The 17,940-nt window shown below is 38.1% G+C and overlaps 1 protein-coding gene across 4 annotated transcripts in view; it reads left to right on the top strand.

Annotated features, from left to right (window-relative positions):
* Positions 1 to 17,940, top strand: part of EPB41L4A (erythrocyte membrane protein band 4.1 like 4A) — a 252,216-nt gene that overhangs the window by 220,159 nt on the left and 14,117 nt on the right. For all 4 annotated transcript variants that reach the window (XM_036020652.1, XM_036020653.1, XM_036020654.1 and 1 more), the window contains one exon: positions 7,064 to 7,183. In XM_036020652.1, the coding sequence (XP_035876545.1) occupies positions 7,064 to 7,183 (120 nt within the window). The remainder of the gene's footprint in view (positions 1 to 7,063; positions 7,184 to 17,940) is intronic.

Raw genomic sequence — 17,940 nt, 5'->3', positions numbered from 1 at the left:
GTAATAATAACTTTTTGGTTGAATGAGTTACTGTAAAGACGAAATGATATCTGAGAGGTGAGTGCACTTTGGGGTTACAGTGCTGCACAGTTCAGCGCCTGATTTTGGAGTTCCTGTCTGTCTGTCTGTCCCGCCTCCCCTCCACCCCTTTCCCAGCCTTTTCCATGTTCCTTTTTGTCCTGTTTTCCATTCTCCCACCTTCCCTACCTTTTATACATTTGTATTTTCAGACCAGTCATTTCTATCCTCTGAATCATGGGTAGGTCTTAGGGACCTCTTAACCCCATGAAATTGTATATAAAATTCTGTGTGTTTCTAAGTATATATTTTTTTGGTGATAGTGTCTAGTTTTTATCAGATTCTTAAGAGGGTGTCTGTGTGAACCCCCAAAAGTTATGTAGTGGTCATTATATAAATAGTGAAGGAACTGATTGATATTGGGAAATGAAATTGGTAATTCAATTTACTGGTAGGATTAAAAATTAAAATGCTTAAATTTTCATTAGAGATTACTTTGCTATACTGATTTGTAAAACAACTGGTTCAATTAAATTCACCAAATTGGGAACCTACTAAATGCAAGGCAGTATGAAGTTAATGATCTGTGTAAATATTAGATTGTATTAGATTGCATTCATTTCCACTAGTTAGAATTTTGAACTTTGTGCCTGAGATCAGAAGGGTCAGCCAGCTTGTCTCTGGAGGCTGGAGCCTGTGGGCCATGCCCTTGACTTGCCCAGGGTGTATGTTGAGGGAGAACCTAGGAAGTAGACTTACCAGAAGGAAACCTTTCACAAACCAGCTTTCCCTGAAAATACCTTGAGCTTAATAAAATATCCTTCACATTCAAAGATACCAGCCTGCAAAACATCCTCCGTGCTATTGATGAGAATCAGCAGTCCTTTGAGTGTTCACCAGGGAGAATCCGTGGATTACCCAGTCATTAGCTTTGATGTGTGGCTAGGCTTTTTGGATTTTGAAGTGGGAGATTTGAAGTGGAGGGGGTGGAGGGGCGGCGACGGGAGAAGTAGTCTGGTGTTTTCAGCATAAGCAACTTTGGAGCAAGGCGAGGAGTAACGGAGTAGAAGAGACCAGAGAAGCCTGGGGTGGGAGCAGGACTAGAGTAAATTGGCAACAGGGGACTGTTTGAGCCACATGAGTTATGTTCGTGAGGCTGTGTGTGTGCACCTGTAGGTGCCGTAGAGCACAGAACAAAGCATTTGGGAGCCTGTGTTATGAATTTGACCCGGCTTTCAAGAACTCCATGGCCAGGAGCTGGTTATCTTACCCTCTGAATCTTAGTTTTCTCACATGCAAAGTGGAATAATACCTGTTCTGTCTTCCTCACAAGGGGTTTATAAATATCCAGGAGATAACAGATGTGGTTTGAAAAGTAGAAAGTGCCCGCATAGGCCGCTGCCGTTAGATTAATGAGAGCGGTCCGTACTCACTGCTCCCTGTTATCTGGAGTCCCTGCGTGTCTGCAGCACAGGGCCCAGCTCCCTTTAACAAAGGGGATGTTGCTAACATGCGTCTTTTCTGCCACAAATGTTGTTAGTTTCTTCCTGCCTTTTAGATGTCTTTTAGAATCTGTATCTGAATAATGGATTAAGATGGTTTTAAATATTTTAAATATGTTCCACAAGGTCTTTTGTGGAACATGTCTTCCATGGCCCAGCAACTAACAGAGGTGGTACATCTAAGTAGGGCATGATTTTTGGTAGGATTTTGTGGAGTGGTTAAAAAAAGAACTTGGTTGCCCCAGTGCCCTGGGCAGGTGGGGTGGGGGAGTGCATTTTGGAGGATAGCAAGCTTAAACCAGTGGGGCATTTTGTCCAGAGAGCCTGACAAGAGGTAACTGTTTCCCCGCTCGCATTCCCTCCTGCCCTGTTTCTGATTTAGGTAGAGGCCGCACACAGGTAGATAGAAACTGTGGGTATGGAGAGAGCAGCTCATACAAAACAAGTGGAAACAGAGTGTTCACCATGCTGCAGGTTGCAGGCGTTTCTGATTTCCAGTTTAATAAGTTATATCAAAATGTAGACATTTGATGTGATGATCCAGGACTTCCAGAGCATCATCAAAGTTGACAGAGATGACTGTGGAAATGCAAAGCTGCAGCAACTAAAGAATGACATCAGATTATTGAGTGTGGGCAGAATTGAAGAATTAGGAAAACAGAGGGAGAGTTTGAAAGAGAAATTGCACACGAAAAGTAGCTCATTTTGTAGAGAGAGCATAAGGAGTAAGTGGAAGAGACAGAAGCACATTTAAGAGCAAATACGAATAAGTTATTGGTAATGAGGGAAGGTTGGGGAAAGCAAATGAATTTTTTGCTTGCTGGTCTTAAGGGAGTATGTTGACAGATGCCTGGAACCCACATAAATTTCCCTAGGGAAGAAAAAGTACTGAAGAAAAAAAAATGAGATTGGTTTATAGCAGGTGATCCAAAAATGAGTGCAGTTGATGAGAAACACAAGTGTACCATCAGCTGGGACCTGTGGACTTAATGCTAGCAATGGAGCAGCTATATAAAGCAATTGTTGGAAAGCTGTGCTGTATAGGAAGAGTAGTGGTTTGTCTCAATGCATCTAACTGGCTTGAAATACAACAAAATAGAGAAACAGAGCATTTTAAAGCTAGAAAGGATCTTTGCAATGAGTAGGTAGATAAAAAATTGAGACCGGACCAAAGAACATCAGCCATCGGCCCAGATAACAGCAGAGATAGGACCAAGCAGAACTTGGGAGCAGCATGTAGTAACTCCTCTCTTCTTGGAGCTTCATTATACCTTTGCTTTGTAATGTCTCAGGTTCAGCTGTAAATGTTGTCTTTATCTCGGTGAATGAGTAGTGAATTAAGAACTGGTGTAAAGGGAGGCCCTATTAGGAACAAAATTGCCTGGGCAAAGTAGAAAGCAAAGTGAAGCCCATGGGGGTTTGTGTAAGAATTCGTCTAATGTGAAGAATTCTGCAGAAGAGGCAGAACTGTAATTGGGAAGACAGGAAAGAAGAGTCTAGGAATAGTCATTATCTTCATTTTTGTTCTCAAACCATTATATATGGCATTTCATCTTCAAACCTTTTGCAAACTTTAATTAAGTGTCACATGCAGTTACAATCTCAACTGCATGCATGGTCTGGAAAAGTAGGGTATTGAACTTTGGTGAGACATGGGAGAAATATATTAGAATTCTCCGGTTCTGAGACATCAGGGACACATGTTCTGTTTGGAAGCAACCCTCTTCCTTGTACATTAAAAAACAAAAGCCTTGTTATGATAAGGCTCCCTAACCCAACTATTAACACTCCATAGTTACAGATAAAGAAATAGACTAAATATGATAAATTTAGAGTTATTACATCTGAGGTTACAGGAAAGAAGAAACATTTAGCATCTTTGAGGTTCACTTTAAATGCAACATTTAAAAATGAATCTATTCCAAATGTAAATTGCAATACCTGTTTTTCCCCCTTGAGACTTTCCTATTTGTCATGTAAGAGCACATTTTGACTTTTTTAAATGAAAGTTTTATTTTATTTTAAAATTTATTTATTTATTTTTAGAGAGAGGGAGAGAAACATCAATGTGTGATTACATCTCACGTGCCCCCTACCTCGGACCTGGCCCACAACTCAGGCATGTATGTGACTTACACTAGGAATCAAACTGGTGACCCTTGGTTTGCAGGCTGGGCCACTCCAGCTAGGGCTGATTTTTTAAAAGTCACTATTTTAATGTAAATCAATTCATCATAATTAAAATATAGCAGGAAGGAGCAAAAAACAGTACTTGCACACCCCACACCTAAGGATAGATGAGACTTGACAAGGCAGAAGCATGATAGGAAACGTCTTTTACATTTAAAAATTTCTTTATTCACTTATGCATAAATAAAGTAGTCAGTTTCTGCCCTTAAGGACCATGCGTTAAAATATTCTTACTTTTAGAGCTAGTTCCACGTAGCACCTGTATTTTCTGGAGCAGTTCATCGATGGAAGAAATGACACGTTCATCCTTGTAATGAAGCCCCATTAACCAGAGGCCTTTTGTAAGGGTGTAATTTCAAACTTCATTACAGACTGAGGCAGCCACACCACCATTACTCAGGAAAATGTGCTTCTGTTGTGATTCTCCAATGAGCCTTACATTTTTAATGCACCTTGTTAGAATATTTATGAAACAGTGTCACCAGTAGAGGGCATCTGTCTTTGAGACATGTGGGTCACAAGGATATTACCTGGCAGGGTGTCACTTCCCTCATTTCAGATTTAGAAAAAAGTCAAAGGGACATGCCATTGTCTGAAATTCCTTCTGACATCTACTTCTTATTACCAGTGAGGTACAGGAACGCTGTGGGCTCGTGTTTCAGGAGTTTTATTTTTCTTTTCATCATGGTAAAGTCTGACTATGAAGGTAGCCAGTTGAATTCCACAATAGAGAATGAGCATACACTAACTGTGCTTCCTTTTATTTTTTTAATTAATTAATTTTCTTAAAGATTGTATTTATTTTTAGAGGGGGAAATGGAGGGAGAAAGAAAGGGAGAGAAACATCAGTGTGTGGTTGCCTGTTGTGCACCCCATACTGGGGACCTGACCTGCAACCCAGGCATGTGCCCTAGACTGGGAATCACACTGGCAACCCTTTGGTTCCCAGGCTAGCACTGAATCCACTGAGCTACACCAGCCAGGGCTGCTTCCTTTTAAGTGTCTGTCCTCTTGGAAAAGTATGTTTGCCAAAGTAAGGCCTCAGCCTTGCTCAGGGGCTTCACCTCTCAAAAATATTTAAAGATGCTAATTTCCTGAGTTAAAAAAAAAAATTAACATTGTGAAGTTTAGTCCTGCCCATGACTATGCAGTGATTTAGTTCAGAATGGAAGCCTCCACAGTTAGGAGGCCTGAGTTTTATGTCCGTCCCCAGGCAATTTGAGGTGTGGGTTCCAGTGGGAGAGGAGATAGTTTCCTACTGACTGTGTCTCTCTAACTTCAAACCCCTGGGTCCTGAGAGTGGCCAGGACTGCTTCCCCACCAGGCTGTCACATAATGCAGAGAGGATTGTTTGAGGTATAAGTTCTGGCTGTGAAAATACGTTAGGTATGAGTATGTATACACACCCATAGCATTTTCAAATGGCAGTGTTTCAAAGAATGGTTAATAATTATGATCTCAAGTAGTTTACCTGCTCTTATTTTTCTTCAGATACTTCTGACATTAAGATCGGTGGCAGCACATATTGAACTTTAATTTTCCCTGTACCTGCCATGAGAGCCAGAACTGTGTTCTTGAATCTGTGAAACTTGCCGTGACTGCATCCTGCTCATTTTCAGAGAGCCTGTTAGAAATGAAAGCTTTAGCAAGGACATATATACAGTTCAAAAGCTTGAAGTGTGTTACAGATAATTTTTCACTTAACACAATTTCTCTTTAATCTAGAGGAGCTTAAATGATTTCTTCCTCACAATCTACTGTTCTTTTTAACTTGAATTTGTCTTACATTATCTCTGTTATCTGTGAAATGAATATTTGCCCCCATCTACTGATTTGCATTTATAAGCAAATCCGTGAATCCACGCCACAGTCAATACGAAGTGCTGTCACAGGGCAACCGAAAGATATCTGTTCAGCGAGAAAATACCTCTTCCCTTCATTTCTGTTCTGAAGCATCTGTGCTCACATGGTCACAGTTCTGGGATGATTACCTTGCAGTTTGGAGCGTCTCTCCCACACCCTGGGAGTCCCAGTGTGTGAAATGAACACGCTGGAGCAGTTTGCTGGAGGATTTACATAAATTAAAAGTTAAATATTCAAACAACAGGTGTTTAATTTTTGCAAGGCATGCTTGTAGTTTCACAGCATTGTTGCAGTGCATCCCAGACAGTGTCTGCATGTTAATCAAGCACTTGCTTCTCCTCTTTCCTACGGCACCTCACCTTTGGTGCTGAAAAGACGGTATCGCAGAGGTCCAAAACTTCTTCAGTGTGGTCTGTGGGTGGGTTTCCTTAGGTCCATGTGGTACACTTATGTACAGAATGGGTTGCTATTACTTAAAATTGAAAGAGTCAGTTTAAAAATTCAGATTTGTAGGTAATCTTTTAAAAAATAAGGTTTGGTAACATTGTCTTATGATCTCACTCGGTGGGTGCCTATGCTCCCAGTTCCGTCCTGCTATGGATTTTGCCCTGAATGTCCCGGTCCCTCATTTACATGTCCTGCCTGGCCCTGGCCACCTGTGTGGTCACCGCTCACTCCCTCTTCAGCCTGGGAGCAGCCGTAGCTGGAGGAGTGCTCTGTGCCTGCTCAGCTGCTAACGCATGATGACACCATGGTTAATTTTTCACACTTCCAGTTCTCTATCTTAAAAAATGGGAATTATGTTTGGCAGCTATTATCCATGAAAATCTTGACAATTAGTAACATTTTTAAAGAGTATTTTAACATAAAAGTATTTATTGCTGTCTTGGTTAGCATGTTTTAAGAAACTTTTGTTTTATGATTTAAGATTGTCTGTATAGGAGACATTATGGTTTTCTTTAGTCTAAATTTGAATATGTTACATGTCAGGTGGGTACCAGACTTACTGGGGGAACCGCTTTGTAAATTATATAAATGTCTAACCACTATGTTTTACCCCTGGCATTAATATAATACTGGATGTAAACTGTGCTAGAATAATAAAAATATTCTTAAAAACCTTAAATATATTTTAAGTGATTTTTTGTTTGACACACTGTTTTCCAGGAAAATTTTAAGCCAAAGATAGAAGTCTGAAAATAACTAATTATATGCTTACATATTTATGTATAAAAATTATAATGTATATGTATACATTAGTGTATATATGTAGGTGTATACTTACGGATATATTAACCCGTTTAACACATTCTTAGCTTTGAGTGATGATAATGAAATTGCTTTTTAAGATAACTTTTCACTTCTTAATAACTTCTGAATAACTTATTTGCTAATTTCTTAACGTCATGTGAAAGCCACTTCAGGATGAGCTGAAAAACAAAGCGCCGCATGGTGCATGCTAACTTGAGACGAATGGCCCTTCTTTTCAGAATACGGCAGGAGAACGACATGGTCGATTCAGCGCCTCAGTGGGAAGCTGTATTGAGGAGACAAAAGGAAAAAACCCAGGCTGACCCCAACAATAGGCGATCCAGACACAGATCTCGCTCGTATGTGGACTCTTTTTATACCTTGATTCAAAAACACTGAGCTTGAAGTAGCATGTGGATTCTAGGGCAGACTGGGCTGTCTCTTTGAAGCCTTCCAATGTGAGTGAGTTCAGCTGTGATTATCCTGTTGTTTATCTGTCATACTTACCTTCTTATGTTTGCGACATTCATTAACTATGTCTGAAACTGTAGAAGTTGGAGCACAAACCAAAATGTCATCCAAAAAAACCAAGGCTATCAAAATTGTGTTTTGGTTTATTAACAAAAGCATACATTCAACTGGAAAAGTAGGAATAGTCTCCTTTGTTCTGGAGCCCTTGTTGGTGAAATACCTGCTGCTCCTGTCAGTTGGAGTCTGCAGAATTCTCTCAAGTCTTGTTCCAGGTTGAATGAGATGTGAATATCTTCCCATCAAATTACCATTTGTGAGCAGCAGTCAGGGAGTGATTCATTACACCCTAATGTTGGGATTTGCCTGCTCTTTCTGTTGCTAGGCAATGCTATGTGTGAGCGCAATTACCCCATAACAATGAAGTTACCAGTCCCCCAAATTAATTTCCTTTTGAGCTGACAAAGTTTATGTGAGTTTTTTTAAATGCATGCATTGTCCAGATTTAGACTCTTCATTTCCAACCCCATTTCCCAAAGTCTGCCTTCTTAAAGTGAGCTGGTACTAACTACCCATCCCTTTGTGGCCCTGGGTAGTTAGATGTGTGGGGTTGCTTACTAGTGGAAGGAAGGATTAGAGTCTCAGACAGGGCCGAGGCAGGGTGCTGGAGAGTGAAGTTAGAGACAAGCTGTAGGTAGGTGGGAGCTCTGAGGGAGCCAAGCAGAAGGGCTCCAGCTCAGGTTAACAGAGGCCAGAGGGGCACTTCGCAGGGTGTACTCCAGAACCCTGCGTGGCTCCAAGAGATGCTTCTCAGTCTTAGATGCTCAGTTTTTAATTATAAGTATTTTTCTTATCTGTAGTGCCACAGAAGGAGTGATAGCTGTTTCTTTTGTAATAGGAAATTTGCAAGTACGCAAAGCAGTGTATAGTAGGTTTTCACTTAATATTGTCAATAGGTTCTGTGACTTTAAGCAAAACAATGTTTAACTGACCAGTTTTTTCATAGGCTAATTGATATAAAGAGTCGAGCTCCTACAGCACCTCATCAACATTATAAGGAGTGGGTGTTATTTGGAGACCTGCTGTATACTCTTATAGATTTATTCATTACTCCACAATGTTTTTGTTCTGAAACCTGTTTAAAACGTTCAATTTAAAGCAGAAGTTTAAAAGCCTCCTTTGTCCTGTGTACTATCTCTTTGCAACTCCATTAAAAAAGAGAGGCTTAGATCTGGACCAATCATGAGCTCACTGAAGACAGTCTAACAAAAAGGCACAGAAACCCAAGATCAACTCTCAGCACAGTCATGGGTGAATCGATGGTAACCATGTGAAATCTTCTATGTGGGACTTGTAACACAAGGTTTCATGACTTCATAGTAAATCTTAAAATAACATTTAGTTTTTCTAAACATTTCTAAAGCACTCTAAATTCAATTAAATACAGATAACAAATCTCATGTATTAAAAAGGGAAAAGGGAAATAAAATTAGGAAAAATTCTATAGATAGATTTTTAAGAAGCCAAAAAGCATTACTAGAGGCAATACTAAATAAGTGAAACTATATAAATAAAATTGATAAGCCAAATAATCCAATATAGTTAAGTATTATAGTTACTATAATACAGTTGTATTATAGGGCAAATATTGGATTGGCCAAAAGGGTCATTTGTTTTTTTCAGTAAGATGGCTCTAATAGCGCTTAGTTGTCCTTAACTTCATTAGAAACAATTTTGTTGGATTGTATTGTGACAGCTGTCATATCAGTGTGACCAAAATGGGTGAATTTTTGTGTGCCATTTTAATATTGAAGATGGAAGAAAATCAGAAAATTTTCAGCTTATTATGCTTTAGTATTTCAAGAAAGGTAAAAACTCAGCTGAAATGCAGAAGAAGGATTTGTGCAGTGTATGGAGAAGGTGCTCTGACTGAACATGTCAAAAGTGGTTTGTGAAGTTTCATGCCAGAGATTTCTCACTGGCTGGGGCTTTATGGTCAAGTAGACCAGTTGAAGTTGATAGCAGTCAGATCGAGAACAATTAGTATTTTACCATGTGAAAGACAACTGACATACTCAAAATATCCAAATCAATAAAGTTATTGGTGAAAATGAAAACTGTCTTTATTTTACAGAAAAAATGGAAAAAAACTAAACGGACTTTTTGGCCAACCCAATATTTGTAAATGGGCCTGGTAATTTAATCATTTTAATGGAGTGACCTGAGATTTATTTAGCAGCCTAAGGAATAAACATTTTTTTAACTGACAGTAATTTGTGGTGAAATTTATATACAATGAAATGTTCTCATCTTAAATGTACAATTCAATGAATTTTGACAAATGTTAACAGAGTGTATCCATCATGCCAATCAAAATATAGAATAAAAGTGCTCCCTCATGTTCCTTCTAGTCATGGGGATGCTCCATAGACGACCACTGTCCTGGTTTTCACCACTAGAGATTAGTGTTTCTCTCCTACTGAACCTCATATATATGCAATTATGTAATATGTGCTCTTTTAAAATCTGGCTTTTTTCACTCAACATATTTTTGCATGTTGTGTCTGTCAGTGCTTATTGAAAAATTTTGATTAATAATCCATTGTATGGATATACTACAATTTGTTTATTCATTCTCCTCTTAAAAGACATTTGGAATGTTTCCAGTTTTGCTGTTGTGTTAAAAGCTGGTATAGACATTCCTTACAAGGGTATCTGTGGAGTATGTCATATTTTACCTTGGGTAAATACCTGGGAGTGGAATTGCTGGGTTAGAAAATATTTGCATATTTAATTTTATAAGAAACTACCAAAATGATTTCCAAAAATTTTATATCCCAACTAGCAATGTATGAGAGTTCCAGTTGTGCCCTATTTGCCAATATTTGGTTTTGTCTGTCTTGTTAATTTTAGCTAGTCTGATAGGTTTGAAGTGGTATTGTATTGTGGTTTTAATTATGATTTTTCTGATGACTAATTATGTTAAACACATTTTCCTGTGCTTGTTGCTTGTTCATAAGTCTTAATTTTTATTGTGTCTTTTCAAGTTTTTGCACATTTTTAGTTGGGTTTTCTTTTTTTAATTATATTTTATTGATTATGCTATTACAGTTGTCCTGATTTTCCCCCATTTGTTGCCCTCCACCCAGCACCCCACTCCCTCAGACAATCCCCCCAACATTGCTCATGTCCATGGGTCATGTGTGTAACTTCTTTGGCTACTGAATTTCCGGTACTGTACTTTATATCCATGTGACTATTCTGTAACTACCTATTTGTACTTCTTAATCCCCTCACCTCTTCACCCATTCTCCCCCACTGCCCTCCCATCTGGCAAACATCAAAATGCTCTCCATATCCGTGATTCTATCTCTGTTCTTGTTTGCTTAGTTTGTTCTTTAGATTCAATTGTTGATATATTTGTATTTATTGCCATTTTATTATTCATAGTTTTGACCTTTTTCTTAAATAAGTCCCTTTAACCTTTCATATAATAATGACTTGATGGTGATGAACTCCTTTAGTTTTTTGTTGTTGTTTTTTTGTCTGGGAAGCTCTTTATCTGCACTTTGATTCTAAATGATATCTTTGCTGGGTAGAGCAGTCTTGGCTTTAGGTCTCTGCTTTTCATGACTTTGAATATTTCTTGCCAGTCCCTTCTGGCCTGCAAAGTTTAGAGAAACCAGCTGACAGCCCTGTGGGAACTCCCCTCTCAGTAACTAACTTCTTTTCTCTTGATGCTTTTAAGATTCTCTTCATTGTTAACCCTTGGCATTCTAATTATGATGTGTCTTGGTGTGGGCCTCTTTGCATCCGTCTTACTTGGAACTCTGTGCTTCCTGGACTTGCATGTCTATTTCCTTCACCAAACTAGGGAGTTTTCCTTCACTATTTTTTCAAATAGGTTTTCAATTTCTTTCTCTTTCTGTTCTCCTTCTGACATCCATATGATGCAAATGTTGAAATGCTTGAAGTTGTCCCAGAGGCTGTTTGCACTATCCTCATTTTTTTTGGACTCTTTTTTTTTTTGTTCTGATTGGTTGTTTCATTGGTTCCTTATGTTTCAAATCATTGATTTGATTCTTGTCTTTATCCACTCTACTGTTGTTTCCCTATAAATTGCTCTTTATTTCAATTAGTGAATTCTTTGTTTCTGACTGGGTCTTTTTAATGCAGTCCAAGTCCTCACTAAGTTCCTTGAGCATCCTTATAACCAGTGTTTTGAACTCTGCATTTGATAGATTGCTTATGTCCATTTTGTTTAGCTCTTTTTCTGAAGTTTTGATCTGTTCTTTCATTTGGGCCATATTTCTTTGTCTCCTTATTTTGGTAGCCTCCCTGTGTTTGTTTCTACGCATTAGGTAGAGCTGCTTTGACTCCATGGCTTAATGTAATAGGTGTCCTGTAGGGTTCTTGGCCCAGCCTTCCCTGTCATCCAAGCTGGGTATTCTAGGTACATTCCTCATGTCAGCTGAGTACACCATCCTCTTGTAGTTGAGCCTTGATTGCTGTTGGCAGATCAATTGGAGGCATTTACCCATGCTAGTCAACTGCAAGGACTGGCTGTGACCACTGACCACCAACGTCCGCCCTCCATGGAGGATCAGCTGTGCAGGGTCAGAGTGGTAGTGCTCTGACATGGTCTGTAACTGTCCACTGTGTTCACTGGCCCTGGCGTTTCCTGGGTAGTGCAGGCCAAGATCACCCCCACCTGTGTTTTGCCTGGGGTCACCCTGCCTGGGCTATGAAGCAATCTGAGATGGCTGCTACTTGTGCTGGGCTTGGAGATTCCCAGGTGAAGCCAAGCTGTGAATCTAAGCTGGCTGCTGCTAGTGCCTGGCTTGGGCTTCACTGAAGCCAGCTGTTGCTTTTTTGATATGATTTAGGAGGTTGTGAAACATGAGCCAAGACCAGCCATTCACATGGAGAAGCAGCTTGAGTGGGCCTGTAAGTTGGTTGGGGCAGAGTCTCTGGGGATCTCCAAAGGGGGTCCAACAGTGTTAGCCAGGTTGATGGATTCTCAGATGTGTTCAGCTTACTGACTTTGTGTGGGGAGGGTTTAGAAAAGGGGCAATGTCCTCTGCTCTCTTTGATGCCAGACACTATAGTTTCTCTCTGTTTACCCTTGGTGCCTTTCAAGCTGCTATCCTGGTGCTGGAGCTCAGAGGGAGTGAGTCTGAGTAGGTGAATCCATGTGTGGGTTCTTTAAGAGGAACTGTTTGGGGCTCCAGGAGTTTATTCTACTGACTCAAACCCTGTTGGTTTTTATAGCCGGAGGCTGTGGGGACTTATCTTCCTGGCACTGGAACCCTAGGTTGGAGTCACTGGTGTGGGGCTGGGACTCCTTGCTCCTGAGGTATCTTTCCCAAATTTTTATGCACCACACTTGGGTGTGGGACCAACCTGTTCTACAGAGTCTGTGCTCCTCCTACCATTCTGGATAGATGCAGTAGTCTTTTAATTCCATAGTTGTCAGACTTCCATTCAACTCAATTTCGTAGTTGTCAGACTTCCATTAAACTCGATTTCTGATGGTTCTGAATGATTGTTGTTTTATAGCTTAGTGTAATTTTGATATGGCTGTGCAAAGAGGTGAGCCATGTCTGCCTATGCCATCATCTTGACAGAGGTCCAGATGGGTTGTCATTTTATTATTTATTTTTAGGCTTCTTTAGAAATACTTTCTTCTGGCTTAAGTTTGCTTTCTCATATTCTTATCCTTGAGTGGGTCTTTTGTTTATTGTATTCATTTTTATTTTTTCAGCTTTGAGCTGATTATAGATTTGTTTTTGCATTCAACGCTATTTTACATTAGTTTTAGATGTACAACACAGCAGATAGATAGACATTCATACAGGTTACAGAGTGTTCCCTCTGATAATTTGAATGCCCACCTGGCACCATAGATAGTTATTACAATACTGTGACTATTTCCGTATGGTTTACCTTATATCCCCATGTCTATTTGTTAGCTACTAATTAGTACTTCTTCATCCTGTCACCTCATTTCACCCCTTTTTGATGAATATACATTTCAAATTTGGATGAAAACCAGTGTATCATTTTTTCCATCCTAGTGAAGGCCTTTTGTATCTTAAGGGATATTTCCTCCCACCACAGTCACAGAGATAATCTCATATCTTTTTCTAGCAGTGTTATAGATTTGCTCTTATATTTTGGTGTGTGATCTACCTAGAATTCTACCTAGAATTAATTTTTCTGCATGTGTGAGGTAGAGGTAGGTATTTAGAAGTGTTTTGCATGTGTTTATCTGGTTATTTCAGTCCCACTCACTGAAATGCCTCAGGGCCCCCCTTGAAAATCATTTTGACTGTGTATATAGGGGCCAATTTTGTTTCATCGACCCGTTCATCTCGCCCTGAACCATCATGCTGTCTCGGTTACTGTAGCTTTATAATGAGACTAGAATCAGGCAGTGCAAATTTTCCAGGTTTTCCTTTTTCTTTTTTAAGGTTCTTTTAGCTGTTTGAGGTCCTTTGCAGTTCTATTTAAGTTTTGAATCAACTTGTTAGTTTTCACTCAAAAAGGACTATAGACTATAGATTAGAATTATATTGAATCTGTAGATACATTTTGAGAAATTTAATGTTTTACCCATTCATTTACCTGCCTTTAACTTCTTTTAGCAATGCTTCATAGTTTTCAATGGAGTTACTACACTTATTTTGTTAAATTTAATCCTAAATATGTAATAGTTTCAATGGTATTGAATTGTACATTTAAAATTTTTATTTTCCAATTGTCTCATAGTATATACAACAAATTATTTTTTAAATAATGATGTTGTATCTTGTTATCTGGCAACCTTGTTAAATTGACTTATTCTAGTAGCTTGCTTTTGTGGGGGTACTTTTTTAGAACTTTTTACTATTTTACATTTATGAGCATATTGTTTGTGAACACAGACTGCTGTCTCTTATCTTTCATTGTTTTGCCTTTTCTATTTTCTCCCTTAGTGTACTGGCTCCATCCTCTAGTATAGGGTTAAGTTACAGTGCTGAATAGAGGTGGTAAGAACGACATTCTTGGCTTTCAATGTGTCACATTAAGTCTAGTTAGCTGTGAGAGTGAGGAAGATTCCTTCCATCCTAGTTTGTTGAGAGTATTCATTTTCATGAGTGAGTTTTGAATTTTGGCATAAGCTTTTTCTGCATCTGCTGAGGTGATTGTATAATGGATTTTCTTTTTTGTTCAGTGGAGGAGTTGCATTGATTCAGTTTTGCAAGGTTGTAATTTGTACAGCCTTGCATTCCTAGGATAAGCTCCTTTTGGTCCTGATGTATTATCCTTTGTGCATATTGCTGGATTCTTTTTGATATTGTTTTGTTAAGGATTTCTGTCATATTGTACAGAAATATTGGTCTGTAATTTTCTTGTAGTGACTTGTCATACTGGTTGTCTTTGTTGCTTAAAATTATTTGGGAACTGTTCTTTTCCCTCAATTTTCTGAAAAGTTAATATCGAATTATCATCATTTCTTCCTTATATATAATTCACAAGTTAAGCCGCCTCTGCCTGAAATTTTCCTTGTGGGAGATTGTAATATACAAACCCAATTTTTAAAAGTCATTTGGCTATTCGTATTTTCTACTTGTTATGTGTATGCTACAGTAATGTGTTTTTAAAAGCATTTTTGATCATTTTATCTTCATTGTCAAATCTGCTAGTAAAATTTTGTTCATAATAAATTTTAGTATCCTTTTACTATCTGTTGTGATATTATCTTTTATTCCTGATTTTGATAATTTGTGTTTTATCTTTACGCTTTCTTAATCTATCTTTTCAGAGAACTAATTTTGGGTTTTGTTGAAGTTCTCTGTTCTCTTTTATCTATTTTATTGATTTCCATTCTTTATTACTTTCTTCCCTCTATATTGTCTCTTATTCATTCTTCTTTTTTCATCTTCCTAAGGGGACACTCATTAAATCTCTTTTCTTTTCAAAAGAGAGTTAACATATTTTCTTTTATTAATTGACTTTAGAGAGAGAGGAAATGGGAGAGGCAGGGAGAGACAGAGAGAGAGAAGGATTGAGACTGAGACTGATTTGTTGCTCCACTTCTTTAGGTACTCATTGGTTGTTTCTAGTATGGGCCCTGACCAAGATCAAACCCCCCGCAACCTTGGCATATCAGGATGACACTCTCATCATCTGAGCTACCCAGCCAGGATGAATATATCTCACATATTTGACAAGCATTATTTTCATTGTCTTGCAGTTCAAAATATTTTTAAATTTCTCCTGTTATTTTTTTTTGACAGTGGATTTTTTTAGTGGGTGTTGTTTAATTCCAAATATTTGGAGATTTGCTAGATATCTCATTACTGTTTATTTTTAATTTAATTCTATTGTGGTTTATAAAAATCTCAGATTTTAATGCTCTGATAGTTATTGAGACTTGTTTTAACACTTAGCACATGGTTTTCCATGGTGAGTGATCTGCTCGGCCTGAAAAGAATGAGCCCGCTCAGGCACTGGGTGTCATCTGTAAATGCTGAGTAGATCTAAATAGCTGATTGTGTTGTGATCACCTGTCTTTTCTGATTTCTTTGTCTAGTTTTCAGTCATTGAGAGGGATGTTAAATTCTCCAATAATTGAGGATTTGTCTGTTTTACTTTTTAGTTCTGTTGGTTTTTGCTTCAAGTTCCTTTGAAACTCTATTAGGTACATACGTGTGTGTGTGAGCTCTTCCTAATGAACTGATCCTTTAAAAATGTCCTCTTTATTCTTATATTTTTCTCTATGCCCACTACACACACACCCCCCCCCACACACACACCCATTGTATCTTTCTCATGCTCACTCTTTGCATGGTTTATCCTTTTAGTCCTTTTAGTTTAAACGTGAGTATGTCTTTATATTTAATGACTATCTCTTGTAAACAGCATATAGTTGGTCTTGTTTTTCAATTCAGTCTGACAATCTCTACCTATTAAATGGAATGATTAGTATATTTACAATTAATATTTGGGGGCTTAAGTTTACCATCTAGCTCTCTTTTCCTATTTATTGTATCTATTTTTTGTTGGTTGTTTCCTCCTACTATATTTTGTGTTAATTGAATAGTTTTGGGCACCCTATTATACTTTTTCTACTGACAGCTTACCTATAATTTAAAAAATTATTTAGTGCTTTTTCCATGGCTTACAGTATGATTCCTTAATTTATCACAGTCTGTTTAGGATTAATATAATATTTTATGTAAAATTTGTAAACCTTGGAAAAATATAACTCCATTTATTCCGTCTCTTTGTTCTTTATTCTATTTTATACATTTTAGTTTTGCATGTTAGTAGCCACACATGGGAATGTTATTATCTTTGCTAAAACAGTAAGTTATTTTAAAAAGAAATCAAGAAAAGAGAAAAAATTTATTGTTCACATGGTGGGCAGCAAAATAGCCCCCTAGATATGTCCATGTCTTAATCTCCATAACTAGTGAATATTTTGTTAGATGGCAAAGGGGAATTAAGTTTGCAGATCTAGTTAAGATTGTTAATTAGTTGACTTTCTGTCAGGGAGATTGTCCTGAATTATCTGAGTACGATCAAAATAATCACAAGAGTTGCAGAAGTGGAAGAAAAGGCAGAATAGGAAGTCAGAATGATTGAGTGTGAGAACTTAACCTAGTGTTGCAGATGGAGGATGGGGCCAGGAGCCAAGGAAAAAAGGCAGCATCCAAATCTTGGAAGAGGCAGGGGAATGGATCCACACCTGGAGCCTCTAGAAAAGAATGCGACAACTTGATTTTAGTCCAGTGACTAAAATTGGTCAGATTTTGGATCTGTAGAACTGTAAGCTGGGGTATCCATCCTTTTGGTGTTTTGGGGCCACACTGGAAGAAGAAGAATGCATTAAATACACAAACACTAACAAAAACTGATGAGCAAAAACAAGGTTTTAAGTAAATTTACGATTTTGAGTTGAGCTGCATTCATAGCCATCCTGGGTTGCATGCGGTCCGTAGGCTGCAGGTTGGACACCCCTGAAGGATGAAAAACTTGTGTGGAACAGCAACAGTAGTAAATGAATACAGTTACCCACATATTTACTTTTACCAGCATGCTCTATTTCTTCCTCTAGATTTGATATTCCATTTTCCTTCTATCAGCATTTCTTGTAGTATAAGTCTGCATATGATAAATTCAGTTGTGTATTGTATAAAAACGTCTTCATTTCACCCTTGTTTATAACAGATGTATTTTTTTCACTAGCTATAGAATTCTGCATTGAGAGTCTTCCTTTTACACTTTAAAGAGGTTGCTATGTTGTCTTCTGATCTCTGTCATTTTTGATAAGAAGGCAGACTTTGTCACCTGTGCACAGTATGGAATTTGTCTCTTTATTTCCATTAGTGGCTTTTATGATTTTTTAATCTTTAGTTTTTAGGTATTTGACTATGGTTTTCTTTATATTTACCTTTTTTGTTTGTTTTTATAATTTGATGTTTTCCACCAAATTCAATAAATCTTTGGCCATTATTTTTCTACTCTTTTCTCTGACCTATTCTCTCTTCCTCTCCCTGGGGGTAACTAACATTATACATGTTAGATGATTGGCTGTTGTCTCAGAAGAAACTGAGGTTCTTTTCATTTTCAAAATTTGTTTTCTGACTTCCAATCAAGA

Source organism: Phyllostomus discolor, chromosome 3 (assembly GCF_004126475.2).
Source record: "Phyllostomus discolor isolate MPI-MPIP mPhyDis1 chromosome 3, mPhyDis1.pri.v3, whole genome shotgun sequence".
In the NCBI taxonomy this organism is placed as follows: Eukaryota; Metazoa; Chordata; class Mammalia; order Chiroptera; family Phyllostomidae; genus Phyllostomus; species Phyllostomus discolor.
Note: the sequence above shows the minus strand (reverse complement) of the source record. Positions and strands in the feature narration are given on the sequence as shown.